Source organism: Ixodes scapularis, unplaced genomic scaffold, assembly GCF_016920785.2.
Source record: "Ixodes scapularis isolate PalLabHiFi unplaced genomic scaffold, ASM1692078v2 PGA_scaffold7__128_contigs__length_106722199, whole genome shotgun sequence".
NCBI lineage: Eukaryota > Metazoa > Arthropoda > Arachnida > Ixodida > Ixodidae > Ixodes > Ixodes scapularis.
In genome coordinates this window covers 10,349,415-10,377,393 of record NW_024609882.1, presented here as the reverse complement: position 1 = coordinate 10,377,393, position 27,979 = coordinate 10,349,415, and the positions used below count along the sequence as shown (strand labels likewise).

Genomic DNA, 27,979 nt, shown 5'->3' with positions numbered 1-27,979 from the left:
GTCCCGATAGCGCAAAATGGTTCCCTTTTGGGGAAAGGCTCTTCGGCAGCGCCTGACGCCCGATAAGGGAGATTTTTGAAAAAGAAGGGCGGCAATGCGAGGGGCGTGTCGGGGTCCCAGGATCCGACGGAGAAGCACGCTTCAAGGGGAAGGGGAGGTGATCGAAGATTGGGAATAATTGCCGACGTCGAGTGACGCGCCGCGATAAAAAGCAGCCGCTTCACCCCGCTCACCCTTCGCGACCACGGGCCAAGTAAGAGCGTCATTAAAAGCAGAAAGAGAGGGGGAGAGACTGAAAGAGTAGCCGCGATTGGAAGAGTGACGGATCGTGGCTGGTTTTTTGCCGGGTGCATGTGCTCGCCGAAGGCTGCTCATGGATCTTCCCCGGGCACTGCCGAGTTTAAAGCAAACTGTTTAACTCAGTAATAAGTGTCTCAAGGCCCGTCGGCCTCTCAATATCGCTGATTGCTTTTTTTTTTTTCTGGGAACTTTGAGACTATCAGTTGTATTACTACTAAAACTAATTCCGAAAAAAAAAGAACTTCGATTATATCTTTTTGGGGGTATTTGGTCCTGAGTTAGGGATCGGCAGAAGCGCGAACACGTAGACGTGACGCGCCTAGGGTGGATATCGGGCGTCCCAATGCCGGCCCACTTCTACCCCGCAGAACCCGTGGCGATGCAAATGCCCTCCATCGTGCACCGGAGCGGCCGAGTGCTCGCCGACCCGGGGCTGACCGCCGACCTCGTCTGTGTCGCCGAGGGCTTCCCGGTGCCGACCTACAGGTGCGCGACACCGATCCTCTTAAAAGGCTCTCGCCGTCGTCAAATGTTCTACTCAATATTTAACAAAAAAAATGTTAAAGTCGCTGTTACATTGTTTATGCGAAAGATAAGGTCGCCGCAGAAATGATTTTCTGCGGACACACCTCACTCATGTTCGATTCATGTTTGCTTCATGGATACTGAATGTATGCTTCGAACAAGTTTGCGGACCGTTTATGTATGACCAAACTGACAAAAGAGTCACCCAAGGAAGAAGCGTAAGTACGTAGACTAGGTGGCGCAAGCTACCACCCGTTAAAATGGGTGCTGCCATTAACATATATCCATCCTTCCATTCATCCATCCTTCCATCCAGCGCGCCACAGACAGTGTCTGCAGTCACTGTCTGAGGCATGATGTATTAACGGTGTGACCTCGGCTTCAAGTGACACTAAACTCTCCCTCCTCCCTTTAAAGAGAATGAAGTACCTGAATAGGACACGTATGTTGCAGAATAAACTTTCTTTTTAGAGCGCAGCTGTGTGGCGCCCGTTTCCGGCTTGAGCGGCGTCGCCGTCGCCGTTGCCGTCGCCGTCCGCGTAACCGCGCGGTGCATTATGGGAACTGTCCCATAATGCAACGCGCGGGGAGGAGGAGGAGGGGGAGAAAGGGGCGGAGGGGAGGGGAGGAGAGGAGGGGAGGACCTTGAAAGATGGGAGGAGGAGGTGAAGGAGCAGGAGGACGGGGAGGGAGGAGGAGTAGCAGGGTAGATGAAGAGGTGAGGAGGAAGGAAGAGGGGTGCACCCTCTCCTCAGTGCCCTTACTTCCTCCCCCTCCTCAAGAGCTGCGCTCTAATTCGGCGTTACAGGGTGTTGTGAACGTCTTTATTTTTTTGGCTAAACGAGTTAGCATTTTATTAAAGTCGCAATATCTGTTTTGAGCTATTCTAATCCACGCTGCCATATCGGGGTGGACGTCTCAAAGCAGACCCATATTTCGGAATTTCTCACAATTCAAAATGGGCCTCGCGACGTACATATTTCGCTAATTGTTCGTGTAATAACGATGTTTCTTTTGTGAAACATGTGTCGTATCTAGAAACTTTAAAAACGGAATTATGTAAATTTTTAATAATGAATCACTATAACAAACTTGCAACTTCGACATTTTTAAATCAAGACAACTTTGCGAGACTTCTCAGAATACTTCGGCAAATCTTGAATTGGGACATGCAACAAACAGCCATCTGTGAACTCTATGCTACAGACTATCAATATGTTGGAAAGTGCGCCGATTATTTAATGTAGCAAAACATTGTTCTATTTCTACCTGAGATATTTCGCAAAGCAAAGGCCCACCATTTTGCGAAGTCACTTGCACACAGGTTGTCCTTACAAAACAAAGCAGACGGTTTGTTTACGATTGTTTTTCCTCTGTATTGGAATAGCCCGTTCTTTGTTTACAAATTTTTGCTTAAGAAACCAGGTACGCTCATACGCAATTTTAGTATCATAAATGAGTCACCTATAGACACACTTGTGAGAAGTTTATTAGTTGAATTATTTATATCACAATTTTTTCTAGCAAATTGTAGTGGTGTACAGCATGTGTACATCATTTAAAAACAACGTGGTGCCGATCAAACACTGCTACTCTTGTGAGCCGATAGAGCGCATGAGTAAAAGCATGTGACAACTATTCGTGGAAACGGTACACAATAACTGCACTTTCTCATCTGATATTCTAAGACATTCTGATAAGCTCGCTCGGGTCTTAAGTTTTACTGTTCTTTCTTTTTTTAAAGCTATATTCAAACAAGGTATGCATTTCCTTATGCCGTCTTGCAAATAGCAGGTTTGTTGTAAAGATACACAAATGCTAAATAAACATACACCAAAATTTTGTTCGACACATTAAGTTTTTAGGAATGCATAAAGAGAGCTATTCTAGTTCCCTCTCCTGACTTTTATGTGTAATTGCTAATTTTACTTTTGTACTTTTAATTTAAAAGTTACGAAACGCGCACTTCCTAAAGGCCGAATCCGACATGACACGACCATATAATGCCACGAAATGTAAATAAATTGGTAACAATAGAAAATCACCAAGAACAATGAATTTCCGGATCGTATTTTGAGGATGAAAATTGGTGATGTTATAGCGAGCGAATAACACACGTAATAATCGTCTTAGACGCATTAAAAAAATGGTGTTCGTTAAAATAAACATGGCCGAGTACTCCCAAAAAACATGATGGCGTAACCCTACAACTCAACAAACTGCGTCACCTCTCCGAACACAAGGCATAGGGGCAACACCGACACTACGCAAAAAAGCGAAATCGCGTAAGTATTAAAAAAAAAAAAAGTCCTTTAATTTATTTGCACCAGATACATCGTGAGGCGTGATGTGAAAGAAGACATAAAACAAATATTCTCCGTTCATCGGGGTCACACTTTGCGACAGCTATCGACGCGAGGTCAAACTCATAAGCGACCATGCCGCGAGAACCTGAAAACTTGTGCTGAAGAGATAAACTCGCGTTTTCGATGTCGCGCGTTGAACGTCTCTAGCGGGTAACGCCACGTGTTCTCCAATAACTGCGTGCGATTAATCTTAGAGCTCGACTCACAGAACACGGTCGATAAACTAACCGACTGCGCTCATTACGTACAGATCTACAGAGCTGCCTCTAGTTTGAGGCGAGTTCAGACGCCTGGGCGTTGCTGTCCGTCGAGATGTCGCCGCTTTCTTTTGTCCAAGGCGCTGTTCCCCTTCCGCGCGCAGTTGGTTCAAGCGCCAAGGTCAGCGCATGACTCCGGTCGAGCCAAGTCTGGGCCGTCGACAAGTGGCGGGAGTGCTGCAGTTCCGCAGTGCCCGCGAAGAGGACGCCGGCACATACGTGTGCGTCGTCGCCAACAGCGTCGGAGAAGCCCAAGTCGACCTGGAACTCGTCGTGACACGTAAGCGGCACGTCCAACAATATCACTACACTGTAATCACTGTAAAAGTAATATACGCGTGTCTTGCAGAAATACCAGGATGTCGGCGAGCCTTCGAATAACTAGATGATACCTCGTAAAAAAGGGAAAGCTTTCAAATGCAGTGCTTGAGCGTACAATTATCGTGCACGAGCCCGAACCTGAATGTTCGATACACCAGGTAAATGATCGAGAAATAAAAAAAAAAAAGGAGTCACACTGTGCGTTTGTTATCGCGAGAGCGTTAAGGAGCTCGTGACTAAAAAAATCGGCGTCAGTGGGACGGAAAAATTTCGATTGGTCGATAGGGTCAGGCCATCCCAGCAACATGTCCTCGCACGGAAATTTAAAATAACCCATAATGCTCGCGTGAAACGTGACGTCGCGCGTGGAATGAAAGCGATTAAAGCATGACATGGAATGCGAACCAAAGGTCGCCACATGTCTCAAAAGATGGCACCTGCAATCTTTTGGGATGCGGGATTCGAACCCACGACCCTCCGGTTGCGCGCGAGACAAGCTACTGACTGGGACACGCAAGCACTTCTTTTTTCCTTCTTTTTTTATCGTAGGTTACGCAGACAAGCTTGCACGGCTTGAAAACGACCCGGATGTTATATTTTTAGCTATCTCTTTCCACTCTTAAAAGACCTTAAAGGCGAAGCTTAAGTGTCCTCCTGCAGTTTTGTACGGTGTATCAGCAGTTAGACCGCGCGTTGGGACTGGGTCTAAGAGAGCGGTCGCTGACGTGGCCCTCTCGCCTGTGCAGCCCAGGCCTGGGTGGCGGTAACTCCCGCGCACGTGCGGGCCGAGGTGGGTCACGCGGCGGCGTTCCGCTGCAACGCCAGCGGCCCGGGCCTGGAAGAAGGCAGCGTGGAGTGGCGCCTCAACGGCCGGCGGCAGGCGACGCGGTCACGTGTCCTCCACGTTGCCTCCATCCGCCGCCAGGACCAGGGCATGTACCAGTGCTTCGTGAGGATCACACCTCAGCGCACCGTCCACGCCGCCGCGGAACTCATCGTCGGCGGTAAGAACCCATCCGGCCGGTTTTCGGGAGGGGCACCAGCTCCGATTCGGGAGTCTGGGCTATTTGGGTAGAAAATATGGGTCCTTCATGCCCTTAGCGGTTTCTTTCAGAAGTGAGCCTGTGAGGACAACACTAACCTACATTGTTTGCTTCAGCTTCTCCCACATAGCTCGGTGGACGTAACCGAACGCTGAGTGGGGGCTCGGCCGGGCACGTGTTACATCAGTGTAGTACCGATTGAACTTAATTTTCAGTCAAACGCTAAGACAGCACTCGCGTTCAATTTGTGCCCAGCGCTCGATCGAAGAATATAACGTAAATAATGCAGCCCTCAGACCTTGTGCTGGGTAAGCACCCAGCTCTGTACAAAAATATGTGGAGCAATGAGCCTTCTATACTTCGAATTCGTCATCAATATTTTATTTCACCTTAGGTCAGAGCAGAGAGAACTCTACCAGCAAATGGGACCAATGAAGTTAGGTCAAAATTGCAACGTCACAACTGTCGTCAAAGTTTTGTGAGTGCGATGTTTGGTTAAGTCGTTCAAGCGCAGTGAATAGGAATGACCTTGCGCTTTTAGTCTATGTGTTAATGTTTGTATATCTTCTAGCCTTTTACTGCGCTCCGACTTGTAGAACAAAGTAAAGTGATTATATGTGAAGAGTGTCTGACTTGGCCACACACTTTGGGAAGAGTTTTAGGTTGCGGTTAGTTAATCTCATCGTACGTAAAATATGTATGTTTTGTGAATTTGACATTTCTAATCAAGCCTTACCCGCTGTAATGTTAGTTTATTTCTTTTTCTTTTTTTTTTTTTGTACCGTGCTTGTGTCAATTGATGTTTCTACAAAAAAGTTGTCATCGGATAACGCACGCGATCACTCCTGCCTGTGCTATCGCACTTGATTGACATTCAGCTAAGTTACATTAACTAATAGAATTGCTAGGAGGGCTAGTTGGCACGTCGCTCATGCAATACGTGGCATAAATAAACTTTTTACGGAAAGGGAAGAACACAGCGTTCCAATGTCTCCGTCTACGTTCCCGAGTTCTTGGCGCATAGTTTGTGAAAATAGAACCGAATCTGCGTGAACCGCAAAATACAATATATATATATAAAGGTAGACAGAGAGATATAAATAACTAAGAAAAACAAGACAAAGAAATTGAGAAAGTGATTTCGCCCAGGGGAACGGAGAAAAAGCAACAGAGGTACGCGGACGGAATCGACAACCCGATAATTATTCGGGGGCCCCCGATGATATCCCGAGTTAATTTGGACCTGACTGCGGGTGTTGGTCAAACGATCGGCCCTCTCTTCCCCACCGAACCCTCTCGCGCTCTTCCTTCGACCTCGCTGCATCGCTGCGTTCCAGGGATCGACTGACGGGAAAGGAGGGCCCGGGTTTGTTTCACCGTCAGCAGGTTCAAGCCTCGAGGGAACGCGCTGCAAATGACCTCTCGTTACCCGCAGTCCAAACGGCGGCAAGCCTCTAGGGAATAAGAAGGAGCAAAAAAACAAAACAGTCGGGGCATCCCCACTTAACGGTCGTGGGAGCTGACCGCTCTGATTACTCGGGCCGATAGAAACGAAATGAACGACATTTTATGTTTAGGAGAATCCCAAACGATTCTCTTTTGTTATATTTTACTCTTTTTTTTGCGTGGGTTATACGGCAGGGCCCCTATTTGAATTGCAAAGTAAAGTTAGATGTCAGGAGTCGTCGCTATTATAAGGAGTACGTGTTAGCTTTCACCGTGAATGCAGCAAACTGTTCGCCACCAGAGATAATAAGAGAAATTGTTCAGGCCGCAACAATGTTAAGTGGTCAAAGGTTTGCCTCGCCAGAAAATATCAGTGAGAATAGAATTATTGTGTTTTTCAGTTATGCATTGAAGTACCGATTCTTCGTGCAAAAATAATGATCTGGCTATAATAATTGACAACCAGGGGTTCAAAGCTGGACGTTCCTCCTGAAAGTCGGAAAGGTTTATGACCGCCGCGAATGGCCAGCGCCATGTTTTACCTTGGCGAGGTCAGAAATCTCACCGACTGTCCAGCGTAGAGGCCCTGATCGCGACCTTTGGCCCGTATATATATATATATATATATATATATATATATATATATATATATATATATATATATATATATATATATATATACATATATATATATATATATATATATATATATATATATATATATATATATATATATATATATATATATATATATATATATATATACTATATATATATATATACGCCGACTTTCTCACTGACTGTCCAGCGTAGAGGCCCGGATCGCGACCTTTCTCCCGCGTTCTTAGTTTTTTCCCGCCACCTGCGATACAGTCATATACAGACATTTACATCTATTTATACACCTTTATGTAATGACCATCATTAGTTTGTCTATGGAGATATCAAAGTTCTCGAAGCACTGGTTCCATCTTTCAGGAAGTTCTCCACGTAAAGTTTTGCTATGAGGGCGTTTTTGTGTCTTGACTCTCTCTAGTTTGTCTATAGATTCTCGAAGCATTTTGTCCACCTTTTATCAAGGTCACCATTTTTTTTTTTTGCTATGAGGGCGTTTTACGTGCGGAATTTAGAAGCTAATGTAAACATGTATTTAAATCTAATTTTAAATCTAAAACAAAATACGTGAAGTAACTTACTCAGGCACTGACAAAATAAACACCGGTCGCAATGGTTTCAATAAATTACCAATTAATTCCACTTTCTTTCGCTCGCTTTAAAAAAAATAATTATTTACGTTTGTAAGAGTAACGTAATAATCGTTTTAATTATGTCGTCACTATCTCGGCAGCGTGTCCTTGGTGCGTGCGCCGATGACACAGTGATGACGGGACCGAAATGACTCCGTCACTCTTTTAAGCTTCGTTGCGAGCGAGGCTTGCCGCGTTCTTTTGTCGCGAAATTTTTAAATCAGGCAAAAGAACGCCAGAATTGATCACGTAATAACCAAAACATATAAAATGGTGCAAAAAAGAACAAGGACAAGAAGTATACAATATTTTAGTTTATAAATATTTTTTTTTTGTTTTACTAAGATGAATGAACTATCCCAACAACGTACCTTACTATAATAAACAAAAAAAACCTTAAATTTTCGCAAATGATTTAAACTGGTTTAGCCTTTAATTGCAATTGCCGTCACAGCAATGCCACCGTAACCCCTAAAACGAATAATTAAAAAGTTAATTAAGAAATTTAATTATTCAGTCAACTTACCGTCACGATTAACCCCTCATATAATGTCCACTGAGCCTGATAAATAGACGGAGAGGACAGAACTCCTCTAACTCTCACCCCCTATTTATAAAAAGATAATTTCAATTTAAAACAAACACCATTCATATAAATAATAAAAAAATGCAACTACACCTTGATATTCGTTTTTTTTTTTTATCTTCAGAAAATGAAATTTTAGCTATTTTTTTTTCTTTTTTGACAACTATACTTTTTGCGAACATGGTAGCGTTTCTAGACATGAGCGAAAGGGAGAACAGGACAACACAGCACGCTAACTTCAACCATTATTTATCCAGAAAAACATGGGCATAAATACACTGCGCCACCGCGCCACTCAACCAAAACCCTACCTTGCTGTTGTCCGCCAGATCAATCGAAAACACGTTGAAGATCGCCGTAACGTTTTCTCATTTCTGCCTCCCTGATTCCTCGTATCGTTTTATCTTTGTCTACTGATGATCGTGGATGACTTGAACTCAGGTTTGCATCCACAGTCATGACGGTGTGTCGACAAATGGACATCCCGTTGACCACTCTTTTCTTGGTTGCGTTCGCGCAATCTATCATTGAAACATCTTTCCATCTGTCCCACGTATTTCCTGCCACACGTCAACGGGATATCATAGACTACTCCTTCCGCACATGCTACAAGAGGGCTGCGATGCTTTTTTATGCAGCCTAACGGGAGTTTGCGGAAGGGCGCCGTCAGTCTGCGCCTCTTGGAGTGTTTCGTCAAATAACTCCCCCCCCCCCCCCCTGCTCCAAATCAACAACAGCAGCATGGCGTTAACGCGGTTTGCTACCTTCTTAAGATTGTGTGCGGTTTTGTGCATGTATGGTATAACCGCACTTTTTGTTTTTTTCGTGTTGTGTCTCGATCTGGACTGTCCTCTACTCGTAGCTGCTTTAAACCCCTTTCGGCAACCTAAACCACGCGAGACTCCGGAAAACTGGCCACCATCAGGCGTTCCGACTGTTCCTTCAGGCCTGGAGGTATCACATGCTGACATGAATTTCTTAGGGCGTTCATAAAGCATATACAATTCTTTTCTTAACGAGTTTCTAAAGGGAGGAGCTGAAAAGTAACGGTGACTTATCGGCACTGGGGTGTTACTTTCAACACGCATGTTGCTCCAGAAGGGTAAGCTTGATGTCTAAAAACGGTGTGACGTTATCCACTGGTACCTGGTGCTTAAGTTGAAGAGCATTTAGGGCATTTATAAAGACCGTTAAAAGGCTCTCCTCCGCCAAGGGGAAGTGAGAAATATCGTAGTCAAGAAAAACTAAATTATCATCCACAAATCTAAAGATCTTGTTTCGATAAGATCTATCCGGGCGTTCGAAAACGATTCTGTCACGATAGGCGAAGCATATATTGCTCGCAATTGGCGTCAAACGAAAGCCAATACATATCCCACGCTTCTGAATAAAATTACCGCTATTCCACTCGAGAACGGTCGTGTTAATATAAGAAGAAAGCTAATCGAGAATGTCACACAGTTTTTAGACAACAAGCTCACCCTTTCGGAGCAATACGTGTGTTGGAGGTACCACCCCAGAGCCATTAATCCGCTGTTACTTTTCACATCCTCCCATTCGAAACACGTTAACAAAGGAATTGCGGCGTGTTGGTGTGACCATTTTTTTTTTCGTTTTGAGTTGTGTGTGAAGCGATGCAATATTGTGTGGCTGGCTAACTGTGACGAAGAGATAAGGAACACACAACGATGTCAACTGCGGCGAAGAAAAAAACACAGCTGTGTTGTCTTTTATCGGGTTGCAAAGTGGGTTACTGCGCGTGTATAAAGAAACAGTCATTGTTTTGGAAGTCGATCAACTCCTGTCTGTCGCGAAATGAGATCGCCTGATTCCAAAGAAAACAACGAAATTGCTGGAGAAAAAAAAATCTAAGAAGAATATTTGACCCGTGTAGTATGTCAGAAAAAACAATTTTCTCGAAGGGGGATTGCCCTACTAATAAGAGAACAGTTGAAGTAGCTCCATTTATCTGCCAGTTTGTTTTATGTTTATATGTATATGATGCATGCTCAGTAGATGAAAGTCAACTCAAGCGTTTCCTAGTTTATAACTTTTGGCTGGGCTGAGAATGCAGAAATTAAGAAATGCTAGGTTTTAGTAATTCATGCTACACAAAAAAAAACACGATATATTCACACCAGAACAAAACTATATATTTTAAGCTCTGCAAAATGTACACCTGTCAAAAATAAAAACTAAAAGAGTTTTGACACTAAAGTGGATAGGAAAGCATCTGATATAATATCATACTCCGACTTCGCTTCCTTAATGCTGGTATATAAAGAAAGAAAGACAATTATTTTTTTTTAAAACAGCAAAACGAAACACTTAAGACTGCTTACGTGTAAAAATGCGAAAGCATTCCTACAAGCAGCGCGCCGCGTCTTCCTTTTTTATACGGCGCTCTGGCCGTGACATCACGGTCTCCCACACAGCGCATGCGCGGCGAACCTCGCCGGCTCCATGGTTAACGTGACGATGAATCTGCGCTGCTGCGCTTTTCTTGGTGTTCAATGCATAACTTTAGTTTTCCAACGGCGGAAAATAGCTGTCCCCACCGGTGATCTAGGAGGCCCGAGATTTCCGACATGAATCCCATAAGCACACTGTAGCGAAATATCACTTCTAAAGTTGTCTTTTTGACTTCATTTTGCATGAAAACATTGGCGGTGTGTATTGTATACTGTAAATTTTTAGTGTGCAAGCGATTTAGTAACTTATATTCGTCGCGGCCAAACCAACATGCCTAACTCGTCTGCTAGTTTTTTCTTCCTATTTTTTATTTTTTGTGTATGTTTTTTTTTTTTTTCGGGATTGTCGATGTCAGGGACTCCAATTTTTAATGCTTCACTCCCGTCTTTAACGTTTGGTTTGCTCAATCTCGTTGTCTTTTAGTACTTATAATTCCGAGAATAGCCTCACTCCATCTTTTTTTTTTACTTTTAGAGAGAAGTTAGACTGTACAATGATTATCTTCAACCTAAAAATGACAAATAACAACACATAAACCCAATACTGTCTAGTTCTGTACTGATTTTTTATTCCTATCTTATATTTGGACCGCTGCAAAGCAACTCCTCGAAACAGCTCGGATGCGCTTCGAGTGTTCTCAAAGCGCCTGCAGACGCACGCACAAAATACGCGAAGACGGTTTACCCTCGCCTCGCGTCCGGAAAGGCTCGGAAAACGCGGACCGACCGAGCCAATAGCGCGTGTCCCCCTTCAGCCTGGCACTCGGGAAGAAATGCCGCCAGTTTGTCTTAACGAGCCCCGATGGCAACCCGATTATGCGCTCCTACTTGAACCCCCGTCGCAGGGCCCGCGTGTCTCCGCTCCACAACCCCCGCTCCGTCATTCCCGGGGAACTATGAAGGGCGCGACGGAAAAGCGGTGGCCATCGCCTCCTAGTATCGAAGGGAAAAAAAAAATGGAAGAAACCGGACAGAAGTTTCTTCTCAAGTACGTGATTATCGTGTATCGAGCGGGCGAGCGGTCCGACTTCAAAAGCGGACCCCGGATGTTTAAGGAAGCAGCGATCAAGGGCTGCCGCGATTTCGAAGCTGCAGGGCCGCGGATGAAGAGGAGATGGGGCGGGCAATAAAGGTCAGTGGATACGCTTCTTCCGCGAATGAGCTGTCCACCCAAGCGGAACGGACAGTTGATGTAATCAGGACCGAAATTAACCTCTTCGTGTTGCCTGGAGATTGAATTGCGCACTCGGGAAGGACGGGGATAAGGAGTCCAGTCGGCGCTGTCTTTATCGCAGTGAAGTGTGAAACGTTCTCCTCAGTTTAAGTTTTGTTAACGTTTTTACAAAACGACTCGTTTGGAACAAATATTAACCGAAGCAAAAGTTTCTGATTGAGGTAAGCAGGTAACACACGGTGCAGACGCTCCTTCGAGACAACGGATTTTGCTGAGCAAGCCGGTGACGACGCCACCATCATTTGAGATTTCGACATGTTTGTCCTTCTTGTTTTTCTCCAGTCTCAGGGTTGTCTAAATCATGAACGTAAACCAGCTCGCCTCCGCCCTATCACACATTTCAATAACGCCACCATGGCCCCTTTAGGATCGATGAATAGATGGCTGGATAGATACGGCTGAGCCCTTTTAATCAGGTAGCGGCTTGTTCAAACTAGACTTTTTTCACATAAATACGACGCCTACCGGTGAAAGCTCGAACTACCATTGGCGTCTCGAAGGGGAGTTTCGCCACCTTTTCGGCCTCTTTCGCGACTAAGATTAGTAGGGGAGGACGTTGGAGAGAAAGGGCAGCTCCTCTTCCGGGCGCCTATCGCACTTCGAGCCTTCGCCGCTACGTGAGGAGGGACTGCGCTCGCGCAGACCTTTTCTTAAAAAAGGTCGATTGTCGTGCGCTGATTGTCCAATGCTCATTTTGTTGAGCGGCCAATCTATGCGCCGGGATAGGTGCCAACGGTTATCGAAAAGTGTGGCTGCCCATACAGAAACTCATCAAGTTCGGAACTGTTCGTGGTCCCCCTATACGGCCAGCAAGTGTTCCAAAATGCGTCTTTGGCGCATCGGAACGCAAGGAGAGACACGACGATCATAGAGCAACATAGATCTCGATTAGGGAACGCACGATGGCGAGGCAAAGAAGGGCGCGCGCCGCCATTGGTTGTGGTTGGGGAGAGGGGGGGGAGTAATGTCAACGAACTTTGGGGTAAACAAACGCACGAGCAGCGCTAAGAGCAGACGAACTTGAACGCCGTTTAGGCTTCTTGCATCTGACGTCACTTCCGGTAAGCCTCAAAATCGAAACCGAGATTGTCGTCTGAGAGAAGAGTAAAAGTACAGGCAAGGCTGGTGAATTGGGGACACGGCGAAACGTGAGACACCGGTGTCTCAGGTTTCGTTTTTGTCGTCTGCATTGATCTCTATGAGAATTTGCTGGATAGCGCATCCACGCTCGCTCGCTGCATCGCGAGTGCGGCCGGCGGGCGGCCATCTTGCGCCCTCCTGAAATCAACCTTTTTGAGAGCAGCGAGGCTTGGCAGCAGCGTGCTGAAAGACACGTTTTCTGCTCATTCGCCGTTATTCACAGCAGTCTTTTTTTAAATCGTGTGTAAATGGCCGTTGCGGCCTTTAAGAACATGTGAACTTTTATTTACAAAAGCGCAGCACCGCAGGAAGAAGGCGCAACTCGCGGAGCGCATGTCTTGCCGGACTCGCGGCGTGATCAAAGCTTCCTTGGCACGCCGCAGTGCTGCGTCTTTGTGTCTTCGCACGCTTGGAATCGACACCGTGTGGATTTGTTTCGCGGAAGAGCAACGTGTGTGAACACGTATGTGCTTCAGGAGCTGTGTTTTACGTTACTCTGTCGACTATATTTGTAACTTGGGGCACTCGCGGTTTCGGAACGAGCTCGATCCAGTGGCAACAGAAAAGTGGTAAAGGGTACGGCGGCGACGGACACAGATTGCACTCGACCATATGGGCCGCCTTTTAAAAAAATGTTCGATCTCGACGTTTCATACCTTTGCGGTTGCATTATTTGTGCGCTACCATGTGCTCCATTTCAGAAGATTTGGAACATCGCCATGGTTACTAGTGCATAACAGCAATCACTGTTTTTTTTTCTTTATTAATAGCAACTCGCTGGAACAGCTGTCACTAAAAAGGGAGAGATGGGGGTGGACGCTATGGGTGCAGCGTTCAGGGGGGTGCCGCTGGGAAGTGAAAAAAAGGGGGGGGAGGTGTCGCGGCGGGCAACTAGAGGGTGGGGGAGAGGTTGTGTCTTGGCAGGCCATCACCCCGGATTCCGTCGTTCCTCGTGACGCCACCGATGCAAAGACGTCTACTCTCGACACACTTTCAAAAACTTTGCCACGGCGTCGATTCTTGATTGGTATCTAGGCGTGCGAATTCACAGAGACGCAGCACTTCGGCGTGCCAAGGAAGTGCTGATCACGCCGCGAGACTGGAGAGAATGGCGTTTCACGAGTTGTGCCTTTTTCCGGTGGTGCTGCGCTTTCGTAAAAATTTCCACGTGTTCTCAAAGGCAACTACAACCGTTTACAGAAGGCCCATAAAAGATTAAAAAAACTTTTCTACGAATGGTGGTGAACGGGCAGAAACCGTGTGTTCAGAACGCTGCCGCCCAGCCTCTGCAACACTTCAGAAGGTCAAATTCAGGAGGGCGCAAGATGGCCGTCGGTGGCCGCATTCGCGAAGCGGTGAAGCGCGGTTCAGCGATTGCCATAGAAATCACTGTTCGTCTGCCATCAGTGCACTGGCGCCATATTGAAGGCATCCGACGTCTTATTGCAACAGCAGTAGTGCCGTAAAGCCAGAGAGCCGCCAGCTCCCCTAGCGTTTGCATCGTTCACGTTTGTTGATGAAACAAAATTCGTGAGGAGCAGCCGATGGACAACAGGTCAAAATAAGCGTGACTTGGGTTTCAACTTCTTTACACGGCACTTGAATGCGCGTGTAAAGTGTCGACGCGCGGGACTTGAACGCCTCACAAGAGTGCTGTCGAACGGCAAGAATACCGGTGACTGACAAGAAAATTAGGGCTACTATGTGTACGTTAAATTATTGGGGGATATTGTGCAAAACTTGGAGAACTTTAGCCGGTCCTTCAATATTTTGAATGGCTACACTGATTAAAACTGGAGCTGCCGCACAAGTAATTTCGTCTACTTTACTTTTCCTAGACAATAGCAAAGAGGTTCCTATTCTGACACGAAATGCAGCCCCAAACAAAAACCCTCAGTTAGCACGCAGCTTTTCTGTCGAGATTGTACCGGCGTATCCGCCGGAGCCATTGATGGCGCCGGTGAACCGATTGCTCGAGCGACGCCTTGTCCTGGTTCCCAACAACTGTCGAAATTAAAAATAAATAAATAAGTAATACTGCTAGACATAGCTTCATTTTGTCGCCGCCTTTTACGGTTGAAACAATTAATTATGGCTCAACTCACCAGTTAAAACCTCGAGTCAGCGGACAAGCTACAGAGCGAACACGGCCTCAAAGCACACAAAACATAGCATAAGAGCGACGAATGTCTCGAACATGAATTATGGCGGGTTTCGGAAGTAACGTTGCATGATGATCTCGTGCGATAACCCTAGTAACGTCTACGGCGGTCGTGAAGGCAGGTAAGTGACATTAACTGCACTTTCGATGGGATGCAGACCAGGCGCCCAAGCTGCGGTCCACCTTCGAAGAGACAACAGTGCGGCCGGGCAAGCCGGTGACGCTGCGCTGCGTCGCAACGGGCGACCCTCCCCCTCGCGTCACCTGGACCCTGGACTCAACGTGGCCCATCGACTCCCGCCACGGTCGGCTCAGGGTCCGAACATCGGGTCCGGACTCTGGGACGACGACGGGGCAGACGGGCGGCGGTAGCGAGGTGGTCAGCACGCTGTCCATCTCGTCCGCCGAAGTGCAGGACGGCGGATCGTACGCTTGCGAGGCGTCCAACTACGCGGGAGTCGCCAGGCACGTGGCGCGCCTCAACGTGTACGGCTCTGTGTTCGTCAGGCCGCTCGACAACGTGTCGGCGCTGGCCGGGAGCGTGTTCGCCGTGCAGTGCCCTTTTGGAGGATACCCGTTTGGACACGTCTACTGGGAAAAAGGTAAAATAGGCTTAGGGAGGCTTCTCAACCAAATCAAACCAAACCCAACCGATTATATAATTGGTTTGGTTTGATTAGTTAGTTAGGTTAGTTAGTTGAGCCATAAGCTCAGGTTAGGTTAGGTTAGGTTTAGTCACATAAGCTTATGGAACTAAACGTAACCTAACCTAACCTAACCTATCCTGACCTAACCTAACATAACCTAATGGCTCAACTAACCTAACCTAACCTAATCATACCGAACCAAACCGAACCTAGAACGATGCACTAATGTTAAGAACTAAAAAAAATATGTTTAGTGTGTACCACGAAATTCAAATGCACATTCAACGCTCAAATAAATTTTCAGTTTCCGTCGGTGCTGGCCGAGACTTTCGTAGATTCTTTAGCTTAATTATCCTTGCCGTTGGGTTTTTCCTAAAGAGTATTCAGAGTTGGCTTATTATTACATTAATACCTGCTAAACAAAACCTTGCAAGTTTTTCTTTCTATTTCAATATTTCGCACCCTTTACTTTTTTTTTTTTGTAGAGTGCCAACCACGGGTTTTAAGTTGGACATAGCGAGAATGTTGGAAAGATCGCCAACCACTGCGATTGACCTGCAGCGCCGTGCTTGACCCTAGCGCTTGCCAATGCGACTCTGTTCGGCGATCTCGGTGACTTTCACGCCGAGTGTCCACTTTAGAGTCAGTCACAGGTCAAGAGAGAAGTAAAATCTCCTCCCACTTCTTTCCCCTTTAAAAGAGAGAGCATAGGAAAGGAGGCGACCTCCTCTCCAGCATCTGCTCTATTACAATGCAAAGAGGGGGGGGGGGGGGGGGGAGCTTCCAATTCTCTCTTACCCAGTGCTTTCTGGGGCGGCTCATTTACCCCGTTTGCCGAAGCGTTACGCTTGATGCGGAATGAGAAACTTCGTCTGTCGACGTGGGTTATGCAGACGACGCGGGCAAAGGAGTGCGAATGGCGTTAGTAAAGATAAAGACGTTCATTGGAGCTTTTCTTTATTCAAAGAAATAAGAACTAAAAGTAAGCTTATGTCACGAAAAGAAAAATTACTCGAATTCCGCTTAAATAATGCAGCGAGTGTTGTTCCCAGGTAATATTCCGTCTATGAAAGGGTAAACTAGACGAATAGTTTGAGATTCTGAGGCATCATACTCAATAAGTCACCGAGCATATCGATGACACAATGTCAGAAGAATTTTACCTTTTGGCAAAATGGAGTAAACTGTAGTTTTTTTTTTCACATCGCTAAGGTAATTTTTTTATATCAATGCCAAAATAAGCGGTTGCTGTAGACCTGTATGTTTATGAAACCTGTTTTTTTTATATTTGCATTCGTGCTTTAATTGATGTCGGTTTACTCTATATGATACAAACTTTTCAGACAAATCAAGTCCACCAAACGCTAATGTCTACGCAGAGTGTCGCCGCTCTTGGGAACGATTTTTGATAAAAAAGAAAAAAAAAAAAAACATTTGCAGCCTATTTTGATTGATTCATCAAACCGTTTTACGCCCAATTTTGTTTTATGACGCACGAAGCAGCAGACTCTGTCTTCCTGCCACGCTCCGTCGTGTCTATTCAAACCGTCGCCACATCCTGTTTTTCTCCCGCTTTCGACATCTTCTTGTTCTCTACGGAAGATTTTGGAGGCTGGCAAAGCTATATCGAAGTGTTGCTGAAGTCCTCTTTTCTGCCTCTTCTGTTTTATTTATTTTTATTTTTGTTCTGCAATTTTTTCTGACGTCTCACCTTGGCTGCAGTCACTCAGAGAATGAGAACGACAGAGACGGGTTTCAGACGGTCTCTCCGCCAGCCCGAGCTTCCTACCTTCGACAACACTTTGGCGTCTCGTGAACGTAGGTCGTGCGCGCGCGTGGTGATATCACGACCATAGCTTCCTTTATAATCCAAAAGCCTGGCAGTGCGACGACCATAAAGTGCCCGGTCGCAGATCTGTAGCGCGAGGATCTGGTAGCACAGAGCCTTTGTCGAGGAACCTGGACGTCAGCGCGCACAGCTTTTTCACCCGGCGAAGACCCGAAACACATTCGTTCGCTTGGGAGAAGTGTTTATCGGCGTCTCGCCGCAGCAGGGCGCCGGTAAGTGGGTCTCCTTTGATCCACTGTCTGCCGCTCCACCTTTTCCATTACGGTGTCCGCTTCTCGTGGCGATCTGCCAGCATTTGTCAGCATATAGGAGGCTATTTCACGACGCGACACAACAAAGCGCGTGCTGGAGGTATGTAGGGCATCCAAAAGACACGCACCGCCGTTCTCACCTTGTCTGGGACTTTCGACCAACACGCTGGGCTCGTTCGATTTACCCGCAGCTCCCTGCATCGGCTGCACTCTGTGCGCGCGTCTGTATTCGATTTACGAATGCAGCCTATCTGAAGGCACGACCGCAAACCATTGCCCCGCACTTTTCCGCACCGCGCTACACGTTTCTGCACCGCGGTGCAGCCTGGTGCACATGAATCGTACGAACCCACTCTCTGATAAAACACGCCAGCGTTGGCCCACACCATGGCCTTGTAGAAACATTTACTCGATCTCACTCTAGGGTAAAGGTTCTGTACCTTGGCGTTCGGAACCCTACCCCGCACACGTGTTTGCCTCTTTGTCCTGTCGCGCGACTTGGTCCGCCAGAGTAGCTCGGATCCACTCGAGTAAGATTTGGAACGCAGCCCATATGTAGGCACTAAGCGTAAAACCTGATCCGTGTCGATCTTTGTGCTTTGCGGTGAAGTGGGTGACAACAGCGAGCGTTCACCGGATGCCTTTCACAGCGTCCGAACTGTTTTTCGTGGCAGACGCTGGGGCCTGAACACACCTGCACGCTGCTTACAAACGTGTCCGCGTTTCGCCAAATTACCTGTGGGCAATGCGCGAGCGCAGGAGCCAGATCCGCGTCAAGTGATGCGTTTGCCCCAAAGAGCTTGAGTCTTACCTTAGAGCGGTAAACCGGAATCCACTGCCTGCAGCGGAAATAGCACCCCCCCGGTTGCCGCCATCTTGCCTGTTTGCCACATTAGTGATCACGTGACGTTAAGATGGCTGCGCCTAACAGTGGGGCAGATCGGGCAGATCAGATTGGCCAGATCGCGGTCAGCAGATGGGCACTCTGGGGCTGCGTTCGAATCTTACTCGAATGGCGCCGAGTTATTCCGGCGGATCAAGTCACGTGACAAGACAGACGCAGCAACGCTGGACGCGGGTAGGTTTTCGAACGCAACGGGTGCGAGAACTTTACCCAGGAGTAAGATAGAAGCTGCGTTCGATTTACTTGCAGCTCCTGTACCGGTGCAGAAAAGTGTGGGGCGGTGTACTTCCGGTCGTATCTCAATACATATACCGGAAGTAGACTGCCCTACACTTTTCTGCACCGGCGCAGGAGGTGCGAGTAAATCGAACGCAGCTTTTATCTCACTCTTGGGTGAAGTTCTTGTACCCGTTGCGTTCGAAAACCTACCCGCGTCCAGCGTTGCTGCATCTCTCTCGTCACGTGACTTGATCGCCGGAATAGCTCGGCGCCATTCGAGTAAGATTCGAACGCAGCCCCAGAGTGCCCATCTGCTGACCGCGATCTGGCCAATCTGATCTGCCCCACCTTTGGGCGCAGCCATCTTAACGTCACGTGATCACTAATGTGGCAAACAGGCAAGATGGCGGCAACCGGGGGGGTGCCATTTTTGACCGCTGGTTTACCGCTCTAAGTTTACTGAAGCTCGTTGGTTTGCCCATGCGCCGCCTAGACAGCAGTGCCACCGTAGCTCGTCGCCATTTCCAGCGTTCGTGCGTATGGCGCGTGCTTCGCTCGTTTCCGCAAGCTACGCAAACGCGCGTGCTGAGTTGTGAGGATCGCACGCTGGGCTGTTGATTTGCAAACTATTGCAAATAAAGGATTTGAATTTTTTTATTAACGCTAAAAAAGATCGCAGCATAACCTGGCGCACGTCCTAATCGACAATGATATAAAGTCGCGAGATAATAAACTTGCACGTTGAAACACGAACGTTTCTCGGGCTTAAGCCGAGCACTACTTAACAACACGGCGTGTGGCGATGCAGACGGGCGTCGGCTTCCGCTGAACCAGCGGCAGACGGCCTTCCCCAACGGCACCCTGGTCATCCAAGGCACGGACCGGGAACCGGACCAGGGCCAGTACTCGTGCACCGTGCACGGTCCGGACTCGCAGGTGGTGCACCGCTCCATATCGCTGCACGTGCGCAGTAAGCACCTTCATTTTTGTATCTATCTTTCTGTCTTTTTTTTTTTAACTTTCTTAACGCATTTTTTTTAACACGATTGCTGCGTCATTGTTCAGTCGGTACTCGGGTTTTTACTGACCGAAAACGAGTCACGGCTGAGCGCTGACGTAATGCACTCGTAAATCGTAACCAATTCGAGTATGTGCTGTTTGGCCCGCGTGCCAACGCGGGAGAATCATGTTGCTGGTGTTGGGACGCCAATACGCTGCGAATTTTCGTCGCGTTCGAAGTGGGCCCGGCGGCTGCCAGACACGTCCCTCCTACGTCACGTGAGAGACACGTTGTTCGCTTCAGGCAGCACGACAAAAACTATCCACATAATGGATGCTTCCGACATGTCCTCAAAACGGTCTTTTACGACCAGTGTAAGAGGACAGCCGTACAGCGAAAAATACCTCCTCAAACAGTGTCTGCGTTTTTTCTCTTTATGTACTAGCCGTCTAACCGCGGCTTACATATAGTTTCTTCTTTGTTCTTTTTTATTACGCCGTGACCTTTGGCAGTACGCTTTTGTTCGTGACGTCACGACGACGAAGATTGGCTCGTCGTGTATTGACGGGATTTGGCTTTGCCTCGCCGTGATCAGCGGGATTTGCCTCGTTCTGAACCGGCGACTAGGCAGGCATTGTAAGTATACGGGAAGCTCTGGTTTGGCCAATTGCGAACTTCGATTACAGCGACGCCTTTGGTTGCGCATGCCGCGATTAGTGACCCACAGCTTAAGCACCGCGAGGCTTGGCGACCATCCTGCGTCTTATTGTCACCCCGCAACCAATGATGATGCGGGAATCACCCATAAGGAACGCCAAAAAACGAATCACGAACGAAATAATATAATGAGCCACGCAGTACGTTTTTTTTTTTACGTATCAGTAATATAGCACCAGTTCCAACATGTTCCTGAAGAAAGTTGATCAGTAGCATACTGCAGCGAAAACAATGAAACATCTTAGAAGACATACACAAAGTACAGCTGCTCAGAAAAAAACAAACAAAAAAAAACAACAGAGCAACAGTAATCTGCATGAACCCAGAGAAGAAACGGAGACTCCTTCGGACGTAATAATGTTTGCTCTCGTAGCTCAGAGCTGGGCAAGGGGAGGGAGCTGAGCTCGAGCCTTTGAAGCTGAGCGAAGCGCGAGCCTCTCTTTAGGGCCCCTATCCCCAGAGGCCTCTTTCGAACTTGGTACACAGATGCGCACTTCTCGTCCCGTTGAAATTGGAGGGCCGCCTGGCCTTCCTTTGATCCTCAAATTCCTGAGATGCCAGATAGTATAATACAAAAAAAAAAAAAAAGTAAAGATGTTTGTTCGAATTTTGTACACGCGGCAGTATCCCTTTTTCCCCCGTGAAACAGACCGAATAGCATGGAACGGATTCGCCTTTTTTTTGCGTAATTCTCGACAACTAAAAGACGTCGTGCAAGGCGAATATTCGGGATGACTGATAGTAGGGCCACTAAATAAGCTGCGCTTCAGCATAGCGACGTCTCCCTCATCTTTAAAAAAAAAAAAATTTGCTGTCAGTTTTCATAAGCTTTATCGAAGTCAAGGGAGGCGGTATTTCATCTTACGGAATGTTGAAACTGTCCAAGCCAAATGAATACAAAATCGTCCGAGCTACCCAACCCTAACGTTAAACCCAATATAAATTTTCGCTATCTGAATTAAGGAACTAAGTCTCTATCTGGAATGTTTTCTGGAAACCTTAAATCCAGATTGGCAGGCAAAGAAATATTTCCTGGAAACCTTAAAGGGGCGGTGCAACGATATTCAATTGGAGTGTTTTTCACTCTACACGAGCTTACTGGCACTAGTGGGACTTAGGGATACTCGCACGCAACGCCACTGACCAAGAAACTCCTTTGTTGCACAGTAATCTCGAGGACAAAACCAAGCGTATACATTCAATCTCTCCTTCGCGAAACCTGATGACGTAGCTGGGCGGTAACAGTACCGCCCAGTGACGATATTTGAATACGGCTCATAGATTGCATCCGAGCATTGCGTCGGCACTCGATTTGGGCTCGTGATAATCTATAGCTCAAGAAACATTCGGGTAGTGTCCCGTGTCCAATCGCTGCAATGACGACAACAGCCGAACCATAACAATGTCTGGAACGCAGCGATTGCCCTGTGCCTTGCCAATCCCAGCGCATGGCTATGATCAACATTGGCGGCATATAATCGGCTCCCGATCACGTGGCCGCTTGTTCTGGTTCCGAGTTGAGGGGGTGAACTCTGCTTGGTTTTTCTTTATTTTTTTCTGCGACTTCGATTGCGTGTGGTGAAAAACCAACAGGTATTTCACAGGTCATTAACGTCAGGGATCCGCTCTAAGCGGTATTTCCGCAAAATACAAAACTCGTTGCATCGCCCCTTTAAATCTATATAGAATCCACTAAAATTTCTATTTCCAGAATTTAAATACTGAAAAGTTATATTGGACTTTGGAGTAGGGAAAGTAGTATGTAAAACTCATAAACTCGACTTTTTTTTTTAAATCGTAATTATAGACAATTTCGGCAGCTTGGCAGTAGCCAAAATAAAATGGCGGCACCAAGAAGAAAATGGAGGAATAGTGTTCGAACTCTAAATCAGTGGCCTATTCATAGTGGCTGTAGTTGTTGATTCGTGTTCTGGACACTTCCATCGCTGTTATATGAAACTTAAAGTAACTGAATCCTGGGACATTAGCGTCATTGCCTTCCCTACCTGCTAGTATAACATAAACGGATACTAACATACAGACGACCAAAACCTCGCAAGTTTAGTCTAGATTGCCATGGAAATTGCCATTTTGGTCTATTCAAATCTTCGAAGTGTCCAGAGGGTCGCATTAAACCAGTCGCACCAAGATCAGCATGGAGCATCATCGTACTGGAAGCGTCCCTCGCCAATATAGGCGTCATTGGCACTATGTATGCAATCAACTTATCAAGCATTCCAATCTCCACGGTTCTCCTACAATTAGATTGTTTTTCTTCGCGTATTTCAAAACAGTAAAACTATTTTTTCAGTGCCTCCAAGCTCCGACACATGATGTCGTTGTGGTACGAAGATTCCCGCTTGTTTCGCCGAAGCGTGGGCGGCAAAATATCGGTATACAAGAAACGTCTCCATAAAGCTACCCGTCACCAGCGAATTTAGATCGGCTGAATAAGAACGGAAGGGTCGAGGAGATATTGCTCATTTTACGGACCAACATGGCGAACATACAGGGAGCTTGGTGCTACTTTCCCATGATCAAGTGAATTTAGTAAAACTGAGCGAGCGCCTCCTCAGGCGCAAGAAACGGATACTTAAATTTAGCTTATTATCTGACACATATACAACATAGTATACACAACTCAGAAAGTGTTAAAATGTATTTATATTTTTAAAGGGGCACTGAAATCGATTTCGAGATCGTTCTTTTGTGGCGACAATTAACTCCATCTAAACGCTCTAAGCATCCCATCGAACCCGATATCACAATCGTGTGTAGCTTATTGCCTCGCTAAAAGCGTGTTTAAAGACCGCGACACGCCTTTTTGGGGAAAAAGTTTCTTCCGAGGAGGACAACTCCCTTCGAAACGAGTTAATTATAATAAAATTGTTCGAAATCTGCGCGTATTGCGGGACTTTGCTTGTCCACAAACTGTGGTCCGCAAGAAAAAGAATCCACATGTTTTTTCTTCTATTTCCCTTAGATGAATAGGCGGTTTTGTAATATAGCACTTGGTGTATGTCTGTACTAACTCATGTTAAACAATATAAGATCAAAAACGACATTTTTCAAAAATGATATCAGTGCCCTTTTAAAGGTTGTTCCCCAGTGTGATCCCTACAATAGTATATATTATTTTATAGTTGTTTTTCGAGTACCCACACGGGCGAGGAAAATAAAAAAAATACCCATTAGCACAGGGGAAAATGAACGCAGGTCACAGCTTCACAGCATATATTACGATCAGTGTGGAATTGACAAAATGCGTTATTTACTTCCACCTCACTTTATCTCTCGGCGCCTGGATCATAGCAGAAAAATTAGGCCTTTTTCCAGCAGAACAGACATTTACAAATACTCATTTTTTCCTTGTACAATACTCAACTGGAACAATTTACCTGAAGAGATCGTCTCAACAAGCGTAAGCTATCAATTTTATCAGGCATTGTCAGATTCTTAAAACCTGTTATTTCTACAAACTTCAGCTTTTTCTATATATATTCACGAGTGCAGTGTCTAGTTTTACGCTGGTTTGGGTTTACGTTTGTCTTTATTTTCATGTTGATTTCTCCTGGTAAGTCACATTTTGAGTTTTGACTGTTTAGGCAATTTAAGTGTTCTTTGGCGTCATGTTCATTTTGTATTTGCCCCTCCCCCGCTATAATGCCCTCACGGGCGCTGTGGGGTTATTTCAATAAACAATAAATAAAATAAAACAAGTTGGATGGACAAGAAAGAAAGAGAGAGACCTGAAAAGTTTATTTGGATATTTTTTTAGGGCTTACTCATCCTACCGTTCACGCACAAAAAAAAAAAAAAAGGAAGCGACGGAAGGACGCATGATAAAATAGACACGTAAATCCCAGAAAAATTATATGATTAGTTATGCCGAGAGATTAATCTGGGCTGAACTGGGAAAGCACGAGATAAATTACGGTCATTGGCAAACATAACGATAATAATAGTAATAAAAAAGAAAAACATTATTTCCTTTCGCTTATTTTTATATTTGTTCTTGCCTACTCTGCGTCTTGTTTGATGCGATGACGATGGCAATCGTCATGATTATGAATTTGTTCATTTATCCTTGGTAGGATTTCTTTGGCGGAGGTGATAAATCGGCCGCGGTAAGCCAGTCACGTGCTCTGAGGTTGGAAGCCACGAAGGATAGAGGAAGATACGCACTCGCACACACATACACACGCTCACTCGTTCAAACAAACACACCCACACATGAAACAGATAGGAGCGAGAAGAGAATTCCAGCAAATATGAAAGGCTGGGTTTCCTTTTCTGGAGACATCGTCAAACGAAAAGAAAGAAAGCCCGGGTGGAAAATCCAGAGTCGTCGGCCAGTTTCCTGTTGGCGTAATTTATGTACCTCGGACGCAGCTCGGAGCCACAGAGTTATGTCGTCCGCCCTGGTTTGACACAGCACCGTTCTTACGAGCGGGTCTGGAGGGTCCCTTGACTTCTAGGTTGGACTCATTTTACCGCAAACCTGAGAGTGGAGTAAGAGCTGCTATCTCGAAGGACCTATTAAGAGCCTCCCTTTCAACAACTGACCCGGTTTCTCCACGTTGCTATTGGAGGGACCATGTGATCACGTGGTGGAAGATAGACGGATGATTGGCCAAAGGAGCACGTAGCTTCCGCTGCATGTCCGCTTAGGAGTGAACGGAGTATAAAGGGCGCGCTATCACGCGTTCCAGCAAAGCCCTAGTTCAAGGGAGGAAGGACCATCGCCAAGTACTCGGTGGGCAGCTGCTTGACAATGTTAGAGTTAAATTACAAGTATGTGTGTAATTTAACTCTGCGGGAATTTTTGGAACTTAACTAAACTTTGTAAATATATTTAACGTTTTGTAATTCTAATTTAACTCCTTGGACATAAAATAACTAAACTTCGGAAATAAATAGGAAGGCATTATGACTCTTTAAAAGTTTGTATCAACTACGGGCTTTTATAATATTTTTGAGCCTTACATTTGTTACTTATCACTGGTTATTATAGGACCTGCTTTCAATTCCACAAGAAAGTAAAAATTAAAAAAAAGTTATTGATTTTGTTTTTTGAACGCAAAATAGGTCAGTATTTAAAAAAAAAAGAAAAGTTACATGAAAGTTTAATTTTAGCGAAAAAGAGAACTTTATCAATATAAAAAAGCTATTTTGAACAAGCGCTGGTTTTGCAGTGAATTATACGGGGAAGTATTCAGGTACATAGCGTATTACTTATCTAATAGAAATCATTAAGCGTAAACACACTGTACAAAAGACTGGCTGGTTGCTTTAAAATTACAATAAACCATCGTGTAACACTAAATAATGTTGAATTGTCATTTCTTATGTTACATGCCAAATCTCCCTAGGAATTATGTGGCGTCTACTTTTTGGTATTTCCCAGAGTGTGTAAGGAAATACTTCATGCAGATGACATGCAGAAACAGTGGTAAAGGAAAGGTTAATTGAATCAATACCACACCAACACATAGCGGCGCTCTTACTACGATCATCTGATCGAATATAAACTGGGAGCTGTCTCTGAGCACTCGAATTCGACGCCACGTCACGTTTACAAAATAAAACGAATGTGACATTCTTTTCATATGGGCGTTCAGCAATAAAAAGGCGGCGCCGCAACTCTTCGTACGACAGTGCCGCCCCCCGCCACGTTTCAGAACACTTGGGGCAGTAATTAACCTGCCACTTAAACCCGTCACCAGTCTTATAGTAGATCGGGTCACCCTGTCGTTTAGTTCACTGCACGCTAGGGCCACCCCCCGACATTTGTTCGCACTATTGGGCATTTGCAAACGTGCCGCGACGTGGCAAAGCTTGCATCTTCAAAGGTTAGCGCGGGAGGCCCGTCAGGACGTGCCCCCTCGTGCCCTAAAGCCTGGGTCACACTGCTCCAGACATGACACAAAAAACACTGTCTTTGCTGCAGGCATGATTACAGAAGTGCACGTGGACACACCTCACGCAAGTCCCATGCTTGTTTGCTTCACACGTATGAATGCTTCAAACACGTCTGCAGAGACGCTAGGTGGCGCAAGCTACCTCCCGTTGCAAAGGGCGGTAGCTTGCGCCACCTAGCGTCCATGTATGACCATCCATGTATCACCAATGTGACAGGACCAGTGCTGATTGTTGGGCAAGTTGGTAAGGTACGTCAGGGAACATGATTGCACTTCGAAGACAGGGACATGGGAAGACCAGACACCACAGAGCGCTAGCTCTGTGAGCTCTGTGGTGTCGGTTCTTCCTATGTCCCTGTCTTCAAAGCGCAATCATGTTCCGTGACAGGACCATCAGACAAGGAAGGAACGCACATCAGACTGCGTCAGCGGACTGTCTTTTGTATGATGTTTTAGCAGCGTCAACGTGGCTTGACGCGCACGACTGTCTTTTCTGCGGCGACGACAGGCGGTCCCCAGATCACGCCGTTCAGCTTCCAGTCGAACCTGCACGAAGGCGTGCGGGCGGGACTCACGTGCCTGGTGCACGCGGGCGATCCTCCCATCAAGATCGAGTGGCTGCGCGACGGCAAGCCCCTGGCCCCGGGCGCCCACCCGAGCCACGACGTGTCCGTGCTCAGTCCCGAGGGCGGCTTCGTGTCCACGCTCACGCTGCAGCGTCTCTCGTCCAGGCAGAACGGGAACTACACCTGCCGGGCGACCAACCAGTTCGCGTCGGCCGAGTACTCGGCCGAGCTGCTCGTCAAAGGTACGCTCGCGCGGACCATACGACCCGGCACACTTCTTCCAGTTGGCCAGTTTGTTGAGATGGGTGTGGTCAGAACTAGGAGTGGGAATGCAAAGTTGAGGTCTCGAACTTCGGACTATTTTAAACATTTAGAAATAATAAAGTCTATAGGAACCGCAATCGCTGAAAAAGTCCCGATCGGGTGTTTCAACGAGTTCTGTCCACGAAAATACTCGTGCAACTTTGGAAGGGGGGGGGGGGGGGGCGCTAACAAAGCTTCTCTATATGAAAAAGTAACGACATCTTCTGAAGAAAGCAAGCTGTTAATTTAGAGCGATCCAGGCGGAGCCACCCTCGACACGCGAATGTGAAAGATAAAAAAAAAAAAAAAGAGTACGCGCTAGAGCAAGAGGGATAAGATATCTCTACTTTTCTTATTCGGGAGCCTAATGCGATGGAGGCCTTTTTGCGAAAATAGCCGTTATTAAGGAGCTTTCGTAAACCGCTGTTTTTCCCTCTCCAACGCTCTCCGCAACGAAGACGTCACTACTGCGCACGCGCCCCGTGGGGAACCGCGGTGTCTCGAT

General features: G+C 46.4%; 1 protein-coding gene across 1 annotated transcript in view; it reads left to right on the top strand.

Moving 5' to 3' along the window:
- The first annotated feature begins 643 nt into the window (after positions 1-643).
- LOC115319221 (Down syndrome cell adhesion molecule) overlaps positions 644-27,979 on the top strand; it is an 87,532-nt gene continuing 60,196 nt past the window's right edge. Inside the window, exons 1-6 of the mRNA XM_040504691.2 lie at positions 644-786; positions 3,553-3,728; positions 4,516-4,773; positions 15,256-15,699; positions 19,776-19,937; positions 27,114-27,413. Coding sequence (XP_040360625.2) covers positions 644-786; positions 3,553-3,728; positions 4,516-4,773; positions 15,256-15,699; positions 19,776-19,937; positions 27,114-27,413 — 1,483 coding nt within the window. The remainder of the gene's footprint in view (positions 787-3,552; positions 3,729-4,515; positions 4,774-15,255; positions 15,700-19,775; positions 19,938-27,113; positions 27,414-27,979) is intronic.